The sequence below is a fragment of the Quercus lobata genome, chromosome 10 (assembly GCF_001633185.2).
Source record: "Quercus lobata isolate SW786 chromosome 10, ValleyOak3.0 Primary Assembly, whole genome shotgun sequence".
NCBI lineage: Eukaryota > Viridiplantae > Streptophyta > Magnoliopsida > Fagales > Fagaceae > Quercus > Quercus lobata.
In genome coordinates this window covers 23,226,352-23,238,889 of record NC_044913.1, presented here as the reverse complement: position 1 = coordinate 23,238,889, position 12,538 = coordinate 23,226,352, and the positions used below count along the sequence as shown (strand labels likewise).

Below are 12,538 nucleotides of genomic sequence, written 5' to 3'. Positions count from 1 at the left end.
TGAATGAAAAATAAAGGAGTGTCCCTTGTTTTGACACGACTCCCAGGTAAATGAAAAAGCACAAATAATAATAGAGTACAGGATTTGAGCAAGTCACGAGGTGAGCTCAGCATCACCAAAACCCTCCTTCCCAACTAAAGAGTCGGGAAGTAGGATTTTGAGGGGCTATTGTGGGGCCTGAAGTTTGGAATCCCGGCCCACTTCACATTAAGGGCCTAAAGCCCAAGCCGAGGAGGCTTATTGCCGAGGAGGTATGACGAGAACCCCTTAATGGCCCAAGAATGTAGCCGAGGATAACCTCACGCTCAACGCCTCACAAAACACCCGAAGGAAAGGACAAAATCAATACAAGAGCAGTACAAGCAAGAAAGCTGCCAACACCCTAACGTGGAGCCCAGCACCTGACAAACCCATACCCCATACCATGCTATCCAGCTTTTTTCAACCACTCTGACGTGAGGATTGATAAGACGAGTAACCACCCCAAAGAAGGAGAAACTGACACGTAGATGAAGAAAGGAAAATGAATACTAGTATAAAAGGGAAAAGAGAGCTAAAAAGGAGGGGGATCTTCCCAGGAACTAGAGGGAGGAAGGGGGAACTCATAAAAAAGAAGAATGGCGAGGATGAAACGCTCCTCGGACTTAGTCCGACGAGATAGATCCTCACACCACATCCGTGTAAGACTCAGCCCTACAGGTCAAACCCATTTTCGTATGGGCTTCCATGAAAATCCTGACCAAACCATTGCCCAACGACCAAGGTCCAGCCTTTCTAAACCCACTCTCTACAAATCATATTGTTTGGGCCCTTTACATACGAGCCCAAGGTCATTCCCGGGCCGTTAAAAATCGTGTCCCTACATATTTAATATTGTAAAAAATTAAAGATACAAAATAAATATGAAAAAAGACTAATGAGTCACCAATGACATGATAGATGAGGTGGCTTAACAGGAGCGTAGCAACAATAAATATTACGTTTCAACTTTTTGATATATGTAGATATAGATATAAATTGGCTTTATGTTTTTTTTTTTTACTTTCCTATTTTCATTTTTACTTAAAAAAAATAATTGGTCTTTTTATTGGACATATAATGAAGATAACCATAATAATAATAGCCAGCTATAAGTTGAAACTCTTTAAAATATATATATATATATATATATATATATATATATTGAGGTGGTTAGCTAAAATAATAAAATTGAGTTTTCCTCTTGTCCTCCATTTATGTTGGTGTCTGCTATGTTTTCTTCAGCTAGTGCCTTGGACTGGAGGAACGGCTCAAGATTTTGAGAGCCCAAGAGGAGAAGCAACGAAGAACTGCTTCCAATTGCAAGGTCTCTCCGTGAGAATTTGAAGCATTGTTTGATGATGGGAAAAGGTGTGAGAGTGGGTATGTTTTGAAGTTGTGGAGGATGTGATGGTGGTATTGGAGGATGCAGAAATTGAGGAGAGGATTGCAAGAATTTAGGACTGCGTAACATTTTAATCTCCTTGAAGAATTTCTCCTGGATTTGTATCTTCACTATAGAGACTGTTTTGTTGGTGTACAAAGTCTGTTTCTCTGCTTTTATTCAATGAAGAGATTTCGTGGTAAGAAAAGTAGAAAGCCAATCCATATGTTTAGGAATGTCTAAATGTTTATGGTAGAGATTGCACATCATCGGTTTCAATAACCCATATGTGGGCCATCCTTGGATTTAAAAAGAATGCCCAATGTGCTACCAATGCTTTGAGACATAACAAAACTATTTTATAGTTTCTTCAAAACTTGTAGAAGTGATAAAATTTTGATTAATGTAAAATCATTTTCACATGGATTCACCGTTAACTTTTACTGTAAATCAATCATAACATATTTGTCTTGGCAATGGTGAAAATATTAGTGAAGTTTTTTTGTGTCATTAGACTTTTTACTAAGATCTAACTCAAGGTCCGTGTGATTAAGCAAATATATTTATCTATATAATATTTAAAATTTGAAGTGTAGCATTTATTATAGGTATGTTTTTGTTGAATCATATCAACATAGTATTTCAATTCATTTGGTCCATTTCAATCTAGTTCGGTTCACATTGGTCTATTCGGTCCACCTCAATCAATTCGGTCTATTTAGTCTACTTTGATGATCTTTGGGGGGGAGAGATTTTTGTAGAAAGAGGAGTCTCTTTATTGAGAATTATGTCACATTCTAAGAAAAATATTGATAAGATCTTGATAAAATTACATTTTTCATATGTATAAAGTTTTGTATTTTTTTTCTAATATAGGTGATGAATTTACTTATATTTACTTTCTATTTAGGCTATTTAAAACATATAGAGGATGAACCATTTGCAAGAAGTACTAGAAACAAATTTCAACTACAAATTACATTATTTACAAAATATCTTGCCTTATATAAATAACATCAATACAAAAACAACCTACACTACACCATAAACATTACAAAGTGAAGTTTGCTAATCTGTAGTTAACAGAAACAAAGACCATTGACTGCTACTATTCTCCTGTTTAGAATAGAATTGCAATAACTGTTACATTCAACTCTGTTATTTGCTTCCCACCGAAACATTTTGACCATAGCCTCTTCAGAAGGTAGCATCTTCAGAAGGTAGTCTTCCTTGATGAATACTAGTATTCCTCAAACCAAATATGATACATAGTAGACCGCAATGCCAGTCTAGACACAATGGATTTCTCATCATAGAGCATAATCTCAAGCCAACTGAAATTTGGATTTTTATTAGGCACCAGCTCATTATAGTTCACCATATCCTCATCAAGAAAGAACAATCACAAATTAATTGATCCTACTTTGAATTCTCTTTTTACAAAGAACAAACTGAGCATCAAGATTAGCACAGCACTACAACATTCGATCTTTGTTGACAATCTGTTGTAAACCATTAGCCAGCCTATAGACACATGCTTTGGAATTACTTTGGGAAACCAGATGATCTTAACCATTTAACCTTGGGGCATTTCTTCCTTGTACCATGCACCTGCAAAATAGTATTTCTCTGTTTCTTAGTAATCCAAATTAGCCTATCTTCACTTCCAATCTCGACCAGACTAAGCTTACTCTGTATGTTAAACAAACAATTTTGGGACATATAAAAATAAAGTGCCTCCAGAAATATGAAAGCTGTCCAGTAAAAGCTGCAAGTACCATCTAAATGCATCAAATTTTGTGGCAATTAGAAGCTACTATAACATACAAAGCAAATATTGTGAAAGCCACTAGCATCCTTCAAAATGCATGAACCTGCCATAATCTGAATGAGTTTCTACTTTATTTATTTTTGTATTTATTTGTTTAATGATTCATTATAGTAAATAGATATAAAATGCAGTGGGGCAGTTATAACTTATACATTTGGATTAAAAATGTAGCCGGCCCAATTTTTTTAGGCAATATAGAAATTGTCTTTGCATTTGTCTAACCCCATTAGTCCAGTATTCCAAACCAACCCAAATTAAGTCAAGTACTTAAACAATTAGACAAATTAAATGAAATCCAGCAAAACCTGAAGGAATATAAAGATGAAAAATTATGGAGAAAAGTCCAAATAAAATAAAAGTGGAAGAAATCCAACAAATATTCATAGCAAAACCAAAAACTGAAGAAAATCGGTCTGTTTCCAATCAATTTGCACCCACGCTAAGCAGAATAAAAAAAGATACGATTTCAAAAAAAAAAAAAAAGAAAAGAAAAAAAAAGAATCATAAAAAGAAGAGAGTAAACCCAACAGAGAACGTTTAAATAAATAAGCCAAATTTCATTTAAAAAAAATTACAATGGAACTCATTCATGAGCACCTTGTAGGCAATTTGTCAAGAACAGTATTGCATGATTTAAGCCTATCAATTCAAACCAACATTTACATATATTGTTAGAAAATGTTAAAACAGAAGTTGTTTTGCTTGCTACATCTTTATTATGTAAAATTGTATGCTACAATGAATCCAAAAATGAATTGTATAGATAGGAATACAATATGCCCATTATGGAAAACTTAAAATCATGGTATCTAGAAAACCATGGACCATGGTTTACTCTATTGATGATATAGAATATTGTATTTTAACATACATGTCTTGATTGCATTACATCAAACATGGTTACACAGAAATATCATTCTAAAAAAAGGGGCAACAATGGTGCATTCTGGTATGAGACCAAAAAAAAACACTTATGTACCTTTCAGAGAGAACACTGCTTGCGACTCGTTGAGGAGTTGCTGACTGTGGGTGTGGGAGCAAAGAGTGACAAACCACTGGTGAGGCAGATGTTGAGCAACTGAGGCCGACATACTCAGCAAAGAAAAAGATTAGCTGAAAAAAGAGATGAAGAAAATCAAACATCAGAGAAGAACATAAAGGGAGGGAGAGAGAGGGGGAGAGGGATATGCTTTGTTACCGTTGGTGGAGCAAGTCAAAGAGAGAAGGATACAGAGATCAAATCAGGGGCTGCAATAAATGCAATTTCTGAATTTAAAATTGAAAAATACAAGTATATACTCCCTCCGTCCTAGTTTGTTTGTCCTCTATTCCATTTTGGAATGTCCCAAAATATTGTTCTGTTTTTAAAAGTAAAATTCATTAATTTACTAATGTTTCTATTATACCCCTACTTTTTATTCAAAACTATTTGAAAAGAAAACTAACAAATATTTAAAAAATCAATTTAATTGGGGCACCTTTTTAGTTGCTTCATTAAGAAGAACTCTTTTATAAAAAAAAAAAAAAATCTGATAAATTTATTTAAGGATAGTTTTATAAACTTATACATTTTTATAAGGCAAACAAGACAATAAATGATTTTTTTTTTTTAAAGTTTCACTTTTCAAATAGAACAAACAAATTGGAATGGAGGGAGTATATGCCAAAGAAAAGGAAAAATAAAAAAAGCAACCAACAATACTTCTAATAGAAAGAAACATGGTGACTTACTAGTCCTGAACCACCTTAATTAGAATCCTTGCAATCAGAGTTACCATAGTCAGAGCTACCATGAGCCATACATCCTTTCTATATACTTGAATCCTCCTTGGGTGTGGTACATCATTAGAGCTGCCTTCACCACTAGGTCCAGCCCCATTGTATTCATCACGGCTTTTCTCAATTTTGCTACCTTCTGTTGAATTGTCAAAATCATGTTGAGCATCTACATCTACACCCTTGTAAGGATGATCACGAGGTATAGGTATTGTATAGGATCTCAATCCTTCATAAGGAACGATGCAGCTACTGTTGCTGGATTGAGCCATCATTTCTCTAATCTCTTCAATGTCTTGCTCGTATAACATACGAAATCCACATTTCTTACACTCAAAGCGTGGGTCACGTTTACAATCAAATTCAACCTCCATATTAATGATTCCATTCTCATCAATTTGACTCAAGTCTGCTCTCTCATTCTCAGAAAAACATTCAGGGTGAATATAGAGCAGCCAAAGGTGATCTGATTCAGTTTGAACAAATTTATGATTTAAGAATCCAAAACATCTGGAATTTCCAGGGTTATTGACGGATATATAACAACCCTTCATTATATCTTCTTGATGAAGATAATGGAGTGAAAAAACAGCGCACACAGCCATTCCAATCCACTTATTACAAGAATGAGTTACATGTGCATTCACTATAGCCCCTGCACTCTGATGGCTAAACCATCTTGGGATTTCACTTCCAGGAATAACAATACTAATGGTAGCCAGAAATGAAGTATTACATGCCTTGTAGATTCCCTGAAACATACCGACCATGATGTTTAGAATTTTGCAAGATAAATATATATATATATATATATATATAGAGAGAGAGAGAGAGAGAGAGACCTGAGCATATCCTGATAGCATTGTAAAGAGCATGTCAGTCCAACCTTGATTGTCAGCCAATTTGAAGCAATCAAAGAAATAAAGACACGGCTGGTCAAAGTTGCGTAGTGTTAATCTACTTGGCAATGTTTCCAAGGAGATACAACCTTCTGCAAAAACGTATGAAGTGCTCGACGGAAGTTGTGGTAACGAACGAAGCCTCATACAATTCCTCACATAAATACGTCTCAAATTAGAAAGTTGAATGATACTTTTTGGAAGGTAATCAAAATTATTTCCACTTAGATCAAGATATAGTAAAGAGGATAAGCAACCAAATTTGCTAGGGATTGTTAGAAGATTGCAATCACTCAGATCTAATCTCACCAAAGAACGCAACCCTGACAAGGAAGGCAATAAAAAGCCCATAGATTTTGGCACTTTACATCCCCTAAAGGATAGTTCTTTAAGATTTCTTGAAAGAACAGAGGAAGGCAGCTCTTCTATAGTAACTCCACTCACATCAAGCACCTCTAGACTTTTGATATTCCACAGGTTTTCTGGCAGATTTTCAAGTTTCGGGCATCTAGCCACTCTTATATCTTTAAGCGATTTGAAGTCACAAATGATGCTAGGAAGACACACTAAATTTTTGCAATCTCTTAAGTGCAATGAAACAAGGTTCCATATTTTCAATAAATTCTGGAATTCTCTTGATTTTTGAACAGCCAGAAAGAATAAGAATCTCAAGAGACTCCATTGCAAACTTTTCAGGAAGACTACTAAGGTTTTTGCAGCCTTTTAGATTGATATCTTTAAGTGACTTGAAGCTCCAAATGATACTAGGGAGACATGCAAGATTTTTGCAATCACTTAAATCCAATGAAGCAAGGTTAGTCAAATGTTCAATTGAAGAGGGAAGTTTCGTAATAGCTGTGCCTTCTAAGTGAAGTTTCAATAAGCTTTTCATATTTTCCATAAATTCTGGAATTCTCTTGATTTGTGAACAATTTGAAAGAATGAGAATTTCAAGAGACTCCATTTCAAACTTGTATGGAAGGCTACTAAGGCTTTTGCAATTTTCTAGATTAAGAAGAGTAAGCCTTTTATGAACTAAACCTCACATAACTTTATACAACCTTTAAACACCAATTTCTTGAGATTGGGAACTCCGGTGACGTTAGGGGTTGCAATGAGGTTCAATGAATCGTTCAATTTGATGGACTTCAACTTGTCATAATGCTGTTAAAATCCATAAAATAAAATAAATAATAAAAGCTAGATTAGGTTCCCCAAACCATTGAATTTATTGTTTTTCATTAAATGTATAGGAGTACTTAAATAACAATCTTACCTTTATCCCTTCCCAAAGTCGCATAATTTTGCTGTGGCACATGGAAAGTTCAACAAGCTCATTTGATTGAAAACTTGATGGCAAAGATTTTCCAGGATACCTACTCCAATCAAGATATCTTAAGCCATTAGGAAGATTTTTGGGACCGTGAAGAAGGTGAACATCATGAATTATAAGCAATTTAAGGTTAGGCATCTTTGAAAAGGCTTCAAGATTCCAATGTATCGTTTCTGATTTATGTAGTTCACCCAATTCAAGGACAAGTCCTTGAATTGCTTCCGTTTCCTAAGAATAAAGAAAAAAGGAACGTGTTAGTTGCAAAATATATGATTACTAAAGTTGTTAAAATTTCAACTTCTTTGAATAACATGATAAGGTATATTTTCTAAATGATCTCTTACCGTATTTTTCATCAGCACGTTGTGAATGTCCTTATATAGCCACATTTTGCTCCACTTTCCAGGTTCTTGAGGATAATCTCGACAAATTATGTCTTGTCCCATTCTTTGTAGTAATTCATGCATCCAATATTTATTTTCAAAATATTTTACAAGAGACTTTTCAATGAGAACCTTTAATCCAATTTTAGGGAAAAGGCCAAGACAATCTAGTATTTCTACTATATAATCTTTGTCCTTCATATTTAAGAAACATGCAATATGCAGAAATATTTCCTTTTCTGTATCCTGAAGTCCATCAAAACTAATTTCAAGTATTTTAAAGATGCCTCTTTCAGGATATTTTTTGAGCCTATCTAATGCACTTTCCCATTCCTCCTTACTTTTATTGCACAAAAATGAACCCAAAACAACAATAGCTAAAGGTAGGCCTTTAGCATAATTTAAAAAATATGCGGACAATTCTAGATAATCTTTGGGAGGATGATCTTCTTTGAAGGCTTTCAAACTAAAAAGACGAAGAGCCTCAATTTCTTTCAATTCTTCAACCTCATATATTCCACATACTGTATGCATTTTCAACAAATGCTCTTCTCTTGTTGTTATGATAACTCTACTGCCAGGACCAAACCAATTAGACTCCCCAGCTAACTTTTCTAACTGATTGAAGTCATTTACATCATCAAGAACAAGAAGAATCCTTTTATGACATAACCTATTCATGATCATAAGAACTCCATCATCAACATCCCTTATATTCACATTTTTCTCCATCAAAATATCACGAATAAGTTTTTGTTGTAATGGAAGTAAGCCAGATTTTTCAGATTCGATCCTAACATTAGGGATAAAACAATCACCTTCAAATTCACTAAAAACCATTTCATAAACAACTCTAGCAAGAGTTGTCTTACCAGTTCCACCCATTCCCCAAATCCCAATAATGCGAACATCATTTGATCCTATAGCTAAAAGCGACATCAATTCCTCCACTCGGGAATCTATTCCTACTAATCCTTTGGTATTTCTTGGGAATGGATATCTCAATTTATGTGATATGGATTCTACAATATGTCGGATAAATTCTGACTCATACCTGCAAAGAAGAAAGACAATTAAGCAATGTGATTGAACCACCCAATACACCCCCACCTGTAAAAAAAGTCAGGTATTCTTTGTTTTAAGTTTTATTATAAAGTACCCTCAAATTCTATTTAATTTCAATTGAGAAGCAGAGAACTAAGTCAATAAAATAATTTCTACTTAGAGATTAATAATTCAATGTCACTGAAAATTCTTAAGTGTATGCCCAACTAAGTCAACGAAATAATTTCTACTTGAGATTAATAATTCAATATCACTGAAAATTCTTAAGTGTATGCCCAACTAAGTCAACGAAATAATTTCTACTTGAGATTAATAATTCAATATCACCGAAAATTCTTAAGTTTATGCACAACTAAGTCAATGAAATAATTTCTACATAAGATTAAAATACTTAATTAGTTTTCTTAATTCACACAAGATTATATTAGGGACCAACAGAATATACATGTCAAACGGACAAATACACAACCATAAATGAATGAAGTTTTTTTGTCATGTCAAAAATGCATTAGAATCACATCACAACAACTAGTTACAAAATGTATCTATTATATGTAAATGCAGACAACAATTTAATATATTCAATGGAAATAATGTTGTTAGCAGAATTTACCCATCATGTAAATACCAACCAGAGAGATTGGCCACTTCTATTAAAGCAGCTCTCCACATGTGAACTTTCTCTATATTCTCTTTTTCATGTTTGACAAAGGCTTGTGCATAAGTTACTGTTTGCTTTCGTACCGCAGATGGATCCACATCATAAAAAATAGGATAAACTATTGACCCCATTGATTCTTTGCATTCCATGATCTTTACAAGTTCATCCAAGCACCATGTAGAGGATGCATAGTTTTTTGAGAGAATGACAATAGCAAACCTTGATTCTTCTATTGCTTTTAAAAGCTTGGGTTTAATAGGTTCTCCTCTTTCAAGTTTCTCATCGTCCCTAAAGGTGAAAATTCCCTTCTGTTTCAAAGTAGTGTAGAGATGGTCTGTAAAACTCTTGCGAGTATCTTCACCTCTGAAACTTAGAAAGACATCGTATTTCCACTTACGGCTAGAACAAGCGGAAGAAGATGGGTTTTTTGTATCCATGAAAGCCAATCTAAGATATCAAGTCAACCTTGAATCACAATACAGAATTATAGATAGTCGTCAAAATTTCATTCAGTTTAGATTTTAAGTAAAAATAAATAAACAAATAAAGGGTAAAAGGAAACGATATAGAAATTAAAGGGAAGTAAAACTAAGAAGCTAGAGGAAATAAAAGAGAAGAATGCACATAACAAGTGAGATTGAAATTACAGATTTTGGAGAATAGCAGGAATAATTGTATTGTGAGTGAAGCTCCTATATTATTGTGTAATTGCTGGTTTAAGCCAAGTCTTTTTTTTTTTTTTTTTTTACTTCGTTTTTAGTCAAGTCAAGAAGTCATTTGAGTTGACTTACTTAACGTTGAAGGCAAAAAATAAAAATAAAAATTATGTATGATATTTTATAGTTTTTTTGTTTTGAGCACCATAAATTTTATTTAAACCCAACAAAATTAAATTGGTCCCCCTAATATATATTTTTGGCCATTTTAAGGGAAAAAAAAAAAAAAAAAAGCTCAACAACAAATTAAATTTCTTTTGTTCTAAAATCTGAAGAGAAAAGAAAAAACCTTGAAGAGAAGAGAACGTGTGGTGTCCTTGGCTCAGTCTCAGTGACAGTGTATCCACTCTCTGCCTCATCTCATCTGCAGATAATTATCGCAATACGCAACTCTCTTTCTCTCTCTCTTGGTCACTCGCTCTCTCATCCCTCGCCCTCTCTCTCTGTGTTTGTTTTGATTTCTCGCTTTGTGGACTCTGATTTTTTTTTTTTTTTGACTGAGTCTGACTTTGTACCTGTCGACTTTAAATTTATAATTTATTATTAATAATTTATGATAATGTCAATATGTCATGGTGTGTTATGATTTATTATTTGCTGAGTGGCTCTTTGGGCAATAAAAGCTTTATGTCCAATCTTTATCTCTTTTTTTATTCCACCCTTTTTTTAATCCGTAAATAGATGATAGGTAAAAATTAAATAAAATAACGAAGTGATTTAAGTGAAGTCAGTAAATAGTAAAAAAGAAGAAGCAAAAGTTAAATAAGTAAATAACATATGTAGGAGCATCCACAGCAGTGGAGCTAAAAATTTAGCTTTTTAGCTCCACCAAAAGTTCCTTTATCTATTTTACCTACACATATACCGCAGCAGTGAATCTATTTTAGCTTTCAACACAATAAAATAATATAAACACCACATTAAAATAATATAACTACTACAATAAAATAATATATCCTACTACATTAAAAAAAAAAAAAAAAACATCACAGCACCGACCATTTACCACTCTACCATCAGCCACAGCCACAGCCACAGCCGCGCCACCACCCCCACAGCAGGAAAAAAAAAAAAAAAACCCACAGCACCACAAAACATGGCACAACCACCGCCAACACAGCACCACAAAACAAACCCCCAGCACACCACAAAACAAACCCACAGCTACAAATCACAAATCGAACCCACCAAACCCAAACCCAGCTACCCAAACATCGAGGGACCAGAGTTGAGCTTCGGTGGGAGTTGAGAGACCGGAGTTGAGCTTCGGTGACGTTGGGATTCGGCGGCGTGGGTCTGAGGGACCAGAGTTGAGCTGACGTTGGGCTTCGGTGGCGTGGGTCTGAGGGACCGGAGTTGAGCTTCGGTGACGTCGGGATTCGGCGGCGTGGGTCTGAGGGACCGGAGTTGAAAGAGTGAATGGAGAGACCGGACCGGAGTTGAGAGAGTTAATGGATAGAAATGAGCTTCAGAGTCTCAGAGAGGAGATGACAGTGAATGAGAGAGAGAGAGAGAGAGGCACGGATAAAAGAATGAAAAAGAAAGGAGCAAATGGAAGCCGGTGGAATAAAATAATAGAAACCGGGGGATAAAATAATATTTTTATTTTTAGCTCTAATGAACAGTACACATCTATATATAGATGTGTACTGTAGCAGTGGAGCTAAAAAAAATAGATTTAGCTCCACTGCTGGAGCATTATTTGAGCAGCAGTGTAGCTAAAATTTAGCAATATAGCATTATAGCTACACTGCTGCAAATGCTCTTACAAATTGAAGAAAAATAAGTAATAAGATAATTTATAAGTGCATTTCAAATGGGCACTAAAGACAAATATAAATGCATGGTCATGGACCATTGTTTAAATGGGGGAACAGAGTGGAGTGAAAGACAATTTTTTTATTTATTTAATTGTTGAGTTAAATTTTTAATAAACTATAGACACAACAAAAATTCTTCTTAATACAATTACAAAAACCACTAAGTTGAGTTGAATTGTTAAATTAAAGAATTGTATTTTTTTTTTTATTGAATTGTTGAGTTGAATTGTTAAATTAAATAATTTTTTATTTTTATTTTTATTGAATTGTTAAGTTGAATTCTTATTAGAGTAATGTTATAGATACAACAATTAAAAAAAAAAAAAAAATTTCTTGATAAAATTACAAAGGACCAAAATATGTCTTTGATTGAATTGTATTTTTTCTTTTATTAGTACTATGGACAAATATCTTATAAGTAAATGTATACTGCAAGAATGGACAAATATATAATGAATGAATTGCGAAATTGAATGGGAGATAAATGCATGAATGATTGCTTGGTTAGGTATATTAAAAGAGATGTAACTTACAACATTGATGATTAGACTATCATGCAACAATTTCAAAATATAAAATCCTATAGAAAGAAATTATAAAACATTATATATTTGTGTGTTTATTATTGTTATTATTTTTGTTCAATGTATAA

At 33.9% G+C, this 12,538-nt stretch overlaps 2 protein-coding genes across 6 annotated transcripts; both read right to left on the bottom strand.

Annotated features, from left to right (window-relative positions):
* Window positions 1-2,341: 2,341 nt before the first annotated feature.
* On the bottom strand, window positions 2,342-6,729 carry LOC115963178 (disease resistance protein RPP2B-like). 4 transcript variants are annotated; one of them, XR_004085732.1, is made up of 5 exons: window positions 5,852-6,729; window positions 4,965-5,761; window positions 4,432-4,481; window positions 4,213-4,346; window positions 2,342-3,013 (listed from the first exon to the last, which is right to left on the bottom strand). XR_004085732.1 is itself a non-coding variant. In XM_031082091.1 (4 exons), the coding sequence occupies exons 1-4, from the start codon at window positions 6,257-6,259 to the stop codon at window positions 2,971-2,973; spliced, it is 1,368 nt and encodes a 455-aa protein (XP_030937951.1). In that variant the 5' UTR covers window positions 6,260-6,729; the 3' UTR covers window positions 2,342-2,970. The 4 variants fall into 4 exon arrangements, 1 of the variants encoding a protein (XP_030937951.1); XR_004085731.1 differs by having other exon boundaries at window positions 4,213-4,481; XR_004085733.1 differs by lacking the exon at window positions 4,432-4,481.
* Window positions 6,730-6,917: 188 nt separating this feature from the next.
* On the bottom strand, window positions 6,918-10,532 carry LOC115963176 (TMV resistance protein N-like). 2 transcript variants are annotated; one of them, XM_031082089.1, is made up of 5 exons: window positions 10,356-10,532; window positions 9,303-9,815; window positions 7,586-8,678; window positions 7,185-7,469; window positions 6,918-7,072 (listed from the first exon to the last, which is right to left on the bottom strand). In XM_031082089.1, exons 2-5 carry the CDS (start codon window positions 9,785-9,787, stop codon window positions 6,944-6,946), a joined length of 1,992 nt encoding a protein of 663 aa, XP_030937949.1. In that variant the 5' UTR covers window positions 9,788-9,815; window positions 10,356-10,532; the 3' UTR covers window positions 6,918-6,943. The 2 variants fall into 2 exon arrangements, with proteins under 2 accessions (XP_030937949.1, XP_030937950.1); XM_031082090.1 differs by lacking the exon at window positions 10,356-10,532 and adding an exon at window positions 9,998-10,084.
* Window positions 10,533-12,538: the final 2,006 nt, after the last annotated feature.